Source organism: Polypterus senegalus, chromosome 1 (genome assembly GCF_016835505.1).
Source record: "Polypterus senegalus isolate Bchr_013 chromosome 1, ASM1683550v1, whole genome shotgun sequence".
NCBI classification, from domain to species: domain Eukaryota; kingdom Metazoa; phylum Chordata; class Cladistia; order Polypteriformes; family Polypteridae; genus Polypterus; species Polypterus senegalus.
The window spans coordinates 3660166-3672343 of NC_053154.1; the positions used below are offsets into that span (position 1 = coordinate 3660166).

General features: G+C 45.4%; 1 protein-coding gene across 1 annotated transcript in view; it reads right to left on the bottom strand.

Moving 5' to 3' along the window:
* Positions 1–12178, bottom strand: part of LOC120522960 (hemicentin-1-like) — a 112002-nt gene that overhangs the window by 39726 nt on the left and 60098 nt on the right. The window contains exons 12-14 of the mRNA XM_039743818.1: positions 7861–8151; positions 7075–7350; positions 3075–3317 (exon numbers count right to left, since the gene is read on the bottom strand). Coding sequence (XP_039599752.1) covers positions 3075–3317; positions 7075–7350; positions 7861–8151 — 810 coding nt within the window. The remainder of the gene's footprint in view (positions 1–3074; positions 3318–7074; positions 7351–7860; positions 8152–12178) is intronic.

Genomic DNA, 12178 nt, shown 5'->3' on the forward strand with positions numbered 1-12178 from the left:
CTCTCCCTCACTCCTGCCTCCTTCCTCTTCTTCTCCCTCTCTCTTTTAACCTCCTTCTTTTCTTCCAATCAGCCTTTTTCCTTTTGATTCCCTCTTTTCCCTCCTTTCTTGTGCCGGCTCACTCTTATATGTTTTGAAGGGAACTTTTGTCCCCATAGGGCACAGATGAAGAGCACACATCACGGCTCTTGGAGTGATTTCCAGTTAGACCAGAGTAGCACAAAAATGCACCAGTTCTGCAGATGGAGCCTCCTACTGTGCCATCATATCACCTCGATCCTCTACGGTTTTTAAGTCAATGAGGGATGCTATGAAGAAGCTTTCTAGACCTCCAGACCGCCATGTGTTTGACCACCAAAGGAAGAAAAAAAGACACGAAAGCACTGTGCAGATAAAAGCAACCAGTTACCACCTGCTGGGCCAAGAGACATTTCTGTCGTTGTAAATAAAGGACCAGAATGGCGAGTCGTAAGACAAGTAAAGCTCAAATATGCCGTGTAGTCAAGCCAAAAATCTCAATCTCAATCGTTGTTGAAAATCCTTCAGCAGTGGTCAGTCTACCAGAAACAGCCCACCAAATAAACACAAATGACTAGAAAGTTCACGTCGTGACCTTTATACCTTTTGACTGATGATGTCACTGGCCACAATTTTCAGGTCGATTACCTAGTAATGAGGTAACAAGCACTCCACAAAATGGCATCACCCTCATCCCAAGTTGGGGAGCATGCACTGGTACAGCGTCCACCCACACCCACCACACGACGAAGCAACTCGGGATCTCGGTTTGCAACCCCCCAGGCAGACACGTGGTCCAGTCCCACCCTCCAGAAATGACTCTCTATCTGCCGCAGCCGGGTCTTACATGGGCAACCCCTTGGCCTGGTCCAGCCACTTGGGTCCCCAACAATGAGGATCTTATGAGCTGATCACCCTCGGGGAAACGCGCCACATTACCGTAGTGCCGTAATTGACGCTCCCTAGCAATGCAGGTCATGTGCCTCATTCGGGACTCCATGAGCAACACAACATCAAACCAACGGTACCCAAGGACCCTCTGATGAGACACAGTACCAAAGGAGTCCAGTCTTCACCTCAGTTCACTGGATAGCGTCCATGTCTCACAACAGTATAGCAAGATAGGAAGCACCAGGACTCTGAAGACTTGGACCTTCGTCCTTTTACAGATATTGGGAGCGCCACACACCCCTTTCCAGTGACCTAATGACCCCCAGTGCTCTCCCAATCTGTCTACTGACGTCACAGGAAGAGTCACCAGAGACATTACTGTCACTGCTGAGGTCAGTAAACCTCTGGACAAGGTCGACACTCTCTCTGCAGACAGACCCCATGCTGATCGCCGTGCCCAAGAGGACATTACAGGCCTGGCTCTTTGGTGTTTATCAGGGCCCTCACAAGCCCAGACACTCAGATCCCTCACTGAGTCTCTCGAGCGCCCCGATCAGAGCCTCCATTGACTCCATGAAGATCACAGCATCGTCAGCAAAGTCAACATCAGTGACTCTCTCTTCACCAACAGATGGCCCCCCAGCAGCTGGACCCCACGACTTTACCCACCACCCAGTCCATACAAGCATTGAACAGAGTAGGAGCAGAACAGACCGCTGATGGACCTCAGAGTCAACTGGAAAAAACGCAGAGGGTCTGCCTCCACTCTGCACAGCACTCACAGTCCCAGAGTACAGGCCAGCCATGATATCCAGCAACCTCGAGGGGATCCCACCAAGTCTCAGGATGTCCCACAGGGCCACAGCTCGATCAACTGAGTCGAACGCTTTGTGAAAATCGACAAAGGCTGCAAAGAAACTCTGCCGATATTCACATTTGTGCTCCATGAGAGCCCTCAGTGCCAGGATGCGGTCGATGGTCAACTTCTTAGGCGTAAAACCAGACTGTTTCACTAAAAGCAAAGGAAATTGACTCAAAAATACGATGGAAAAAAGTATGGAAGCTTTGAAATCCACACATCAGGAAGCGACAATATTTTAAATTGTAATTAATATATAAGGGAGGGTGCTGAATGTCTTTAGTCGAGCGCAGAAGATGACCTGAAGACCTCATCCAGGTGTACAGAATTGGTAAAACTTCATCAAGTCCAATATAAAAGGAATCGAAGACACAGGATAAAGGGTTGCAGTCGCTCCACGGTAATCCTCATTTAGTAGGGAAACGAATGGCCGTTAGGATCAGGGAGGTCATTGCAGTCACTCCTGGCTGTGAACTGTCACGGTCACACATGGGTTTCCGACTCCTCTACTTCTGGGGTCCTCATTTCTTATATCGGATTTGAGGCAAAGAGGTGGGGCTTTCTGTTTGGAGGTGTCGGCCTCCGAATGTTCCATTCTGGAACTTTCTGTTCTGAGTGTTGTAAATGACAGCGCCACCTTGCTTTCCGGAGGTGAATTTACCGATTTTACCAGAGCCCTGAAGAAACCATCCAGCAGGATTCTTTCGTTATTTAGAGGTGCGGTGATTCTTTTCATAATCTACTTGTGCTCAATGTCATCGGTATATTGAACCAAACTTCTAGACGATGAAGTTGATTTGTGAGTCTTTACAGGTCTGAGCAGTGAGCTAAATAACCAATTTAATGAGAGACATTAGCAGGCCTGCCGCCACAGCGGTCCTCCAATACAACCATTGTGTATTAATGTCCACAACACTCCCATTTGTGTTGGTGACTGGTGGAAGGCTTTGGAAGTTCTCCTTGATCAGAATTCCAGAGTTCCAAAGCAACCACTGGGTGGTGACCCACTTTTGGATCTCGGAATGCCACTAACGGGTTGTGAATTTCTATTCTTTATAACGGCAGTGGGTCACAGTGGGTCAGCGATTGCACTCATTCCTCCGGCTCTGACGACATCGCCCGATTAAACCCTCCCTCCCAACTGCACTCAACTCAGCAAAGGTGACGGCACCAGAAAGATTCAGGAAAACTGCTCCAAAGAGAACAGCAACGAATCAACTGCCGCTGCGCCGCTTCTGGTTTGGCCGTGTACTTATCTGAGGAGAGCAGTTAGTTCTCAGACTGACTTTAAAATTGTAGGCCTCACCTCTGACCGTGATGTTGACCTCCTCAGATGAAGCCACCAGGGTCTGTCTGGAGAACACAACACATTTGTATCGTCCTTCATGCTCCTTCTTGACCCGAGTGTACCATACAGATGGCTGCATCTCCTGGTCTTCATGATACACCTTAGTCATGTGGCTTGTCGGGTACCGAGTGCGGCACTCCAGAGTCACGTCATCACCTTCTGTGAGTGGCAGTGGAGGAGTCTGTAGAGCCACCATGTCGGCTGAGAGAATAAAAAAAAAGAAGAAGAGACACGATACATGAGCGCCATTCACCTTTGACCTGTAATTCCGCTTTCTTTCATCTCCTTTCCCTCGAAATCCCCCTTATTTCTTTTATTTACACCACTTCTACTCAGAGGGGATGTCAACCTTAGCGACTGCAGTTGCTGATCTTGCTGGCAGAGCAGTTCACATTATACAACTAGAAATCGCTGGCCATCTCAAATGAGATGACTTTCCAGCAGACTTTCATATTTCCAAAGGATATTCAGCTCGTCCCTTCTGTCTGAAAGCCTGACGGACTGAACGTTTACATGAATGGCGAGTTCAGCCCCAATCTCGGCTCTTTTGTTGTTTTTTCCCTTTTTCTCTATTCTGTCATGACACATTGTCACACACGCGTGTTTAGGAGACACCTAAAAGGCTTGAGTACATGTAATTCCACGCCGGACCAGGGGGTGGTGAAGTGCACTAATTCTCCCTCTCGTTCAGCCAGCGATGTCGCTTCCGGTTCCGGTCCTGATGACATCACTTCCCCTACTGGCCTTTAAAGCTGCCATCTTGTGGATACTAAGTCAATTCTGTTTTGGACTCGATTGTGTGAACATGTCTATGCTTTTGCAACAGTTTTGCAGCCAGGAAAAATTATACGGGTGGCTGCCCCAAACCTTCGCAATGTCTGATGGTCATTCTTCTTACAACATAAAACAAGACACATCAGACAGGTGAGCCTCTCTTCCATCTGTGTGATTCAAACACCCACGTTCCTTATTCCCTTGTCGCTGTACTCCATGTGTTGTATTTCTGGCTGATCCTGAGCACTCATTGGTCATCAGCTCTCATGCTTACCCAGTCGTCCCTACAACTTAAGACAAAGTCTAACCTGTCTGAGGGGCGAATCGCAGAATGGATGAAGTGAATCGCTGGGTAGGTCAGACTAGATGACCGGCAGTCAGAGGGCACTGCGACTTTCTCCGAGTGTCTACGATTACGTAAATGAAGGCTGTCATTGGAGAAGTCGTGTAATGTGACACGGCCTTAAGAATTAGCGGAAAAGTCTTAGCCTCGGCTGCCTTATTCAGTCATCAGTTGGTTTTCCCTTCTGGTCAGAGTCATCTTAAAGGGCTGGTGAAGAAGATGGCCACCCAGTGGGGTAAGAATAAACACACAAGTTTGAACAACGCTTCATAGACCACAAAAAAAAACTACAAAAAAAGCACTTTTTAGTGAGTTTTGTGTTTTCCGTGATTGCAAAATCAAATGCAAAGTGAATGTTAGCGTCAATTTTGAAAAACTGTATGCAAAGCAAGATGGCTTTTTTTACGCATCGCTAATTGTGAAAAATACTTTGAAACTGTCGTGCTGTGAAATTGAGCTTAGAAAGCCCCCTGAGTAAGGCGCTACATGAAATAATGGCTTGTTTCGTTAGCCTCTGCTGCTTTGTGATGGCGGGCTCTCTGAACACACTGCAGAAAGTAAAGATCGGCCAATTCATTCAATGTACCGTAGACTTCTATAGCCCAAAGTGGACATTGTCACGCATGTGCGTCAGAGGGTCACCCTCCGAATGATGCCACCCCAGACCGAGAGGGGACAGTGCCACTAACTGCCATGTCTTCTTCTTCTTCCTCCACAGTGCAGAGAAATTGCCCAATGACTGCGACTGGCTACACTCCTTCTGGACCCTGGATCATAAAAGCGAGACCACCCAGGAGGAGGCGGCACTTCCTAACCAAGCGACCTGAGCAAAGGAGCTCCGCTCTTACAGTCATATGAAAAAGTTTGGGGACCCCTCTTAATTCGTTAGATTTTTGTTTCTCATTGACTGAGCTTTCAAAGTAGCAACTTCCTTTTAATATCTGACATGCCTTATGGAGACAGTAGGATTTCAGTAGTGACATGTTTATTGGATTAACAGAAAATATGCAATATGCATCATCACAAAATTAGACAGGTGTATAAATGTGGGCACACAACAGAGATATGACATCAATACTTAGCTGAGCCTCCTTTTGCTCCTTTGACCCTCCAGACGCTGTCCTCCTATAGCCTGTGATGAGTGTCTGGATTCTGGATGTTGGTATTTCTGACCATTCTTCATACCAAATCTCTCCAGTTCAGTTCAATCTGATGGACAGCCTGCTTCAAATCATCCCATAGATTGTCGATGATATTCAAGTCAGCGGACTGTGACGGCCATTCCAGAACATTGTACTTCTCTCTCTGCATGAATGTCTTTGTAGATTTCCAACTGTGTTTTGGGTCATCGTCTTGTTGGAATATCCAACCCCTGCTTAAGTAACTTCAACTTTGTGACTGATTCTTGAACATTATCCTGAAGAATTTGTTGATATTGAGTTGAATTCATCTGATCCTCGACTTTAACAAGGGCCCCAGTCCCTGAACTGGCCACACAGCCCCACAGCATGATGGGACCTCCACCACATTTGACAGTAGGTAGCAGGTGTTTGTCTTGGAATGTGGTGTTCTTCTTCTGCCATGCAAAGCACTTTTTGTTCTGACCAAATAACTCCATTTTTGTCTCATCAGTCCAAAACACTTTCTGGCTTGTCTAAATGAGCATTTGATACAACAAGCGACTCTGTTTGTGGCGTGAGTGCAGAAAGGGCTTCTCTCTCATCACCCTGCCATACAGATGAGCTGAATTGTAGAACGATGTCCAGATACACCATCTGCAGCGAGATGTTCTTGCAGGTCTTTGAGGTGATCTGTGGTTGTCTGTCACCATTCTCACAATCCTGCCTCTTCATATGCCGCTCTTGTATTTTTCTTGGCCTGCCAGACCTGCTGGGTTGGTTTAACAGCAACTGTGCCTGTGGCCTTCCATTTCCTGATTCCATTCCTTACACTTGAAACTGACAGTTTAAACCTCTGAGATGGCTTTTTGTAGCCTTCCCCTAAACCAGGAGACTCAACAATCTTTGTTTTCAGATCTTTGGAGAGTTGCTTTGAGGATCCCATGCTGTCTGTCACTCTTCAGAGGAGAGTCAAAGGGAAGGAAGCACAACTTGTAATTGACCACCTTAAATACCTTTGACCACTCATGATTGGACACTCCTGTCTATGAAGTTCATGGCTTAACAAGCTCATCCAACCAAGTAATCAGCATTGAGGGGTGACAGGCATTCAAATCAGCACAGTGACAAGGGGACCCACATTTGTGCACAGCCAGTTTTTCACATTTGATTTCATTTCATAACTAAATACTGCGTCACTAAAAATCTTTGTTCAGAAAACACGCAGTGCTCAGATGTTCCTAAGAAATGAAAGACATACCACTGATATCTTTACTGTTGAAAGGAGAGTCAATTATTATGCAGGTTGAGAGGGGGTCCCAAACTTTATCATATGACTGTATCTGATGGCAGATGAAGCAACCACATTATTTCAGTGGGATTCCTGCCATCGAGTGTTATTTTCATTCAATCCTTAGAGTAAACAGGGATGGATGGGTTGCCGTCCCAAAATGTATGAGTGTATCAGCCTGACGTTCCCTCAGATGACCAGATCGTATTGCTAGTGGATGCAGTGTATGGATTATTAAATTCATCTTTGTATGTTGTGACTGTGCACAAAATATCAACAGGAATCATGAGGCCTTCTGAGTTTCGCTCTGCTGAGGGATGTTCGTGGTGAACATAAGACACGGGTCACGGTCATTACCAAGCCAAAGTCGACTGAGAGCAGCGTGTGTTTGATGTCTCGGACCCCAGTTGAGATCATCTGTCAATGACTCACCCGTGACGGTGAAGCTGACCGCTTTGCTGCGTTTCTCTCCCGATTCCGTCTCACACCAGTACAGGCCGCTCTGGTTCTTGTCTGAAAATGTGATGGAGCAGCCTGGGATGTTTTCACAGGACAGATTTTGTCTCAGATGGTTTGCTGTCGCCATGAACCACCGGAATTTCTTAATCTGAGGATCTCCGTTTACTCTGCAGTTGAGTGTAAGTTTCTCTCCCGCAAACAGGACCGTCCATGTCGGCCATTGCAGAAAGGAAACCTCTGGGTGCTCAGCTGCAAAGAACCAAAGAAGTATTCATTGCCTTATCAATCTATAAAATCACATTCTCAAACCCACTTAGTCCAATTCAGGGTCTTCCCAGGGCAGCAATTAACTTCACCCACGTGTCCCCCGCTGACCTGGGAAGAACATGCAAATGTAATACGGACAAGAGCTGGGAGTCTGACTCAAACCCTGGATGTGGTTTAAGTGTATTGTTTCAGGCACGTAATGAATAAAAAACAACCACTAAGTATAACCCCGACTCATTTACTTATAGTTGGTATGGGGGCCATCACAAAGTTCAAAAATCCTGGACTCAAACCCCCCTGTGTCGGGGTCTCTTTATCTCAAATGTCAAAGACCTGCAGGTTATTGGCGACTGAAATGGATTCATAAGAGTTCTTACTATGAGGGTCAGGCACATCATCCTTAGGTGGGCTCCTTCTTTGCTGCAGTTCCCCAAGATCATAAAGTGGAGACACGTGTTCCAGAAAAATGAATGAACAAATGGACTGACTTACTTATATTTAAAACAAGAGGCCTGCTGGTGTACGACTGAATAGATGGCTTTCCCGTGTGGGCCTGGCACTTGTATTCACCCTGGTCAGACCACACGATGGCGCTAATGGTGTAGATGTGGCTCTCCACTATGTGACCCACAGCATAAGGTGCCAGTGATCTCTTGCCATCTTTATACCATTGATACTGCAGTCCAGGGATATCGATATTCATCTGGCAGCTGAGGGTCACAGTCTCTCCATAGTAGACCGTCTGCCATGAGGGTCTCATTGTGAGGAAAAGCTTTGGTCGATCTGGAGAAGACAAAAAGGAGACAATCAAATTAGAGGTGCTTCTTAATGTACATCTCAGACCCCTTGTTGATCTTCTTAGTGATCTTCTAGTTGTGCCCTTGTGTAGAGTTCAAGTGCTAAATTGTTAAACATAAGCAGATTACTGAGGACCTGTCTGCGCCCTCTTGACCCACCAGAGGACACTAGGGGGGTGCCAGTAATGTGACGTGGTAAAAGACGTTGTTGTTCATGCTTGCTAAACACGTATGATCGTCAATAAAGTTATGACATTTATCACGGCTAAAAGCGCAACGTTAGGTCCACCTGGCTGCAGAGTCATGAAGCACCCACAACGTGTGGCATTAAGAATATCCGCAGCCTAAGTTTAATTGTGGCATTGATTGTAATCTATGATTCTAAATTATTAGTTATTACATTTTCACTTGTGATTTTTGTTACCTGTCCGACTACATATGCTGAACAAAGAAGCTCAGGCCTAATGTTCCTCGATTCTGTTTACCTCTTTTGTAAGTCGCTTTGCATAAAAGCATCAGCCACACCAATAAATACGTAAATAAACATAATAGTTCATATCACTGAGTTATCACAACGTGCATTGATGTGACAAACATACGACACCTCAGAAGTGATGACTGTGACGCACACACTGAGTGGCCAATGTGGTGTACTGGATTTGACCTGAAGAACTTTTCTGGCTCTTCTGTCACTTTATATCTGCCACCTGTTGTCACTTCTCTGTGAACCGACCGACAGCTCAGGAATATGGCGTGGCTTCACATACGTAAATCCTAACATACAAAGGTAGTTTACTGCACTCGTATTGTGACAAGGACACCTAGTGAGGACATTTTGTTAACTGTAAGCTGTTACCTTCCATTAGTGCACAGGTAGGCTGTGATGCCAAGATGAGACTGACAAACATCATGTCTCGGTGGCCCGAGTCAGCCTGTGATTCATTTACTTTTAGGTAAAGTAGCATTGGCTGACGTGACAGTCTCTGTGCATCGTGAATGGCTTCTTGGTGAGGTCACTGGCTGAGCCCTCATTGTTTCACGCGGCCCGCACTATTCATTGTAACGGCAATCACACCATTACAGGAGTCAGGTGATAGTGGTGATAGTGGCTACCTGCACAGATGTTGGCGCATTACGCCATTCCCAGATACCCAGAGCACAGAGGAGAGGCACTATAAGTTTTATATGTAATACTTTATAGTTACTACATCAATAATAGTTTTCTTTTTTACTTTCTCATATGCAGAGCATAGGGAAAGTACTGTAATCGTCCAAAGATTCAATGTCAAGATTTTGATGAATCTCGATGTTTTAGACCTCCCTGACTTTCTCGTATACAAAGTGTAGGGGAAGTATTGTAACCGTCCGAAAATCCGATGTCAAGATTTTGATGAATCTCAACATTTTAGAACTCCCTGAAAATACCATTTTAGGAATGATGTCTGTGTGTCTGTGTGTATTTAAAGATAATAACTTGAGTGCACTTTCACTCAAGTAAACCAAATTTTGCATACAAGTATTAGGTACAAAACATAGCTTTCCTTTGGGCGATTTCCGTTAACCAGAAGTGGCACTTTGCCATTTCTTTTCTTTGAATCTGAAGGAGTAGCTTCTTTGTAATTTCGTTATACATGACAATAAAGGCCTCAAATTCTAATTCAAATTCTAATTTTAATTCTAATAGATTTGCACGCTTAATTGTGGAGCACAGCCTCTTAAAGCAGGCGCTGAGGTCTCTGTGGCTGCTCTACCAGCCAATGAAGTTCTGCAGCATCGTGATTGCATATGTATGAGGTTGATTAGCATGCTCCATATATGGATGTTTCAGGCAGCAGTTGACGTGCATTGCCTTGCGCATACTTCCAAGGTGCTTGTGATTTACATTATAAAGGGTAAATTGTGTACTCTGGGTTATATAAATCATATTTTTTTTGGTGTATGCACTTTCCTGCTATTTGTGATATGCATATTTGGACACTCCATTCCACAGAAAGTTTTATAACTGAAGCCCCAGAGGTGTTGCCGCAGGGCGGAACGTTTCTTCACACGCATATCAGTTTCCCTCCATAGAATCAACCAGGACAAGCCTCACGTCACTTCCACCAGGCATCCAGCTCTGCATCTTCTGCTCAACCAGAGCAGCAGAGAAGCCTCTCGAGAGGCCAACTTCATTTGACCAGAAGAGGCGGAGGAGTAAAGGAGTCTGAGTGTTTCATGACACCATTACATACAGTATGCCAGGTGGTAGCAGCTACCCATTCAACTTGTGTGTCTTCGACTTGACCACCAGGGGGCGACACATCACCTTCTGTTTGCTTACATTGCTTTTTTTTTTGTATTTTCATGTATTGAACAAGAACTTCACACCTGAAGTTGCAAACCCTAACCCTAAAGTTATTTTTCACCTCTCCTTTCTCAAAGACGTGGAAGTTTAAGTTGAGTGGCGGACTGTCAGTGATGAGTGAACATGAGTGTGCCCTTTGACAGACTGGCACTCTCTACACACTTCTTGTATTGTGCCCCCCTTGCTGCTCCTTGCAATGCAGAAATTAAGAACAATGCATTTTAAAATACACCAACGAATGAGAATCAATGGGGTACACTGGGGTCCTAAAAAAAGCTGACCTTGATACAGATATTTTCATCCTTCTGTCTCACCAACTGCGTCTCTAAAAAAAGAGCGTACTTGGCAGCTGAACACAAGTGTTTTTGTCACCACAGACCATCTGAAGGACGTCAATGCAGCCGTCTCCTCAGGCCTGGCACACGTCTTACAGAAACAGTTGTGCGGTTGATCAATTTTTAAAAACGATTCAGTCAAAATGCAGCAGAAACCACCATTTGAAAAGCAATCATCTGCAGCTGAAAATAATCAGGCTGAGAGCTGAGGCGTGGTGCCAGACTGAGGAAGCCAAAATATAAATACAAGTGACAAACTGTAAGTGACATCGGCATCACATTCTCTATAATCTCTGACCCGTCCTTAATCCACTTATTGTCATTTTCATTAACTAAGTAGAGCTGATTGAGGTGCTTTCAGGGTAGCACAGGCCTCAGTGATGCCATATGACGACTACAGAGTCCTGCGTGGGGTCTAAATGTCCCCCCGTGTGTCTATGGACATTGGTCTTTGCGCTCATGTCCCTCAGACACAATCCTCAGGTTAATTGGTGACTCTGAATTGGCGAGGTGTGAAGGACTGAGCTGTGCGATTTTCTGGCGTCATGGTGGTGTAGGACAGGCTGGCAAGACCCACTTTGCTTTGGCACACACGTCTTTTGCTCTGATGCACCTGGCAGACCCCCTCTTTTCTGAATTCAGTTCTCCTCACAGGACCCCTCTTTGGGTCTCATCAGATCAGAGGGAAATGACATCCAGAGATGTCCCTGCGGTGCATCATTTAACACTAGGATTACCAGAGCCTACGAGACAACTCGTAAATCCGGCCCACCTTAAATCCGTTCGCACCTCTCCGGCAGCGTCTTTTGTCCTGTAAATGTGCCGATAAATACAAGCAGCAAGCAGCCTGCTATTCCATCTCCCCACTGCTGCAGAATGTTCACAAAGTCCTCCCAGCTCGTGCCTTGTTTGATTATCTGGGAGTGAAGTGCTGGAGTTTTAGAGTAGAAATAAAAGATCGTTATTTGGAGCACATGCATTTCATGTGTGTTTCATTTCTACAGTAATCTGTGTAAACACATTTTTAAAACAGAAACTTTTTCATATTTTAGTAACAAATGTTACAAAATGTAGGCATAAACTTTAGAATGTGTGAAGCCTGAAGTCCAAAGATCAAATCAACACTTTCACAAAAGGTTCAAGAACAATACAGTAGCTTCCGTGGCGTAGCGGTAAGATTTGCTGAATTGTATTCAAGAGTCCGTGGTTCGATCCCCACTGCTTCCTATATTTACTGTTTTCAGTAGTGAGCTGCTCTTATTGTTAATATTACAAATTCCCTGCTCACCGGCAGCCGGCCCCTTCTGTTTTGTGTGTTGTAGGCCGGGACTGCC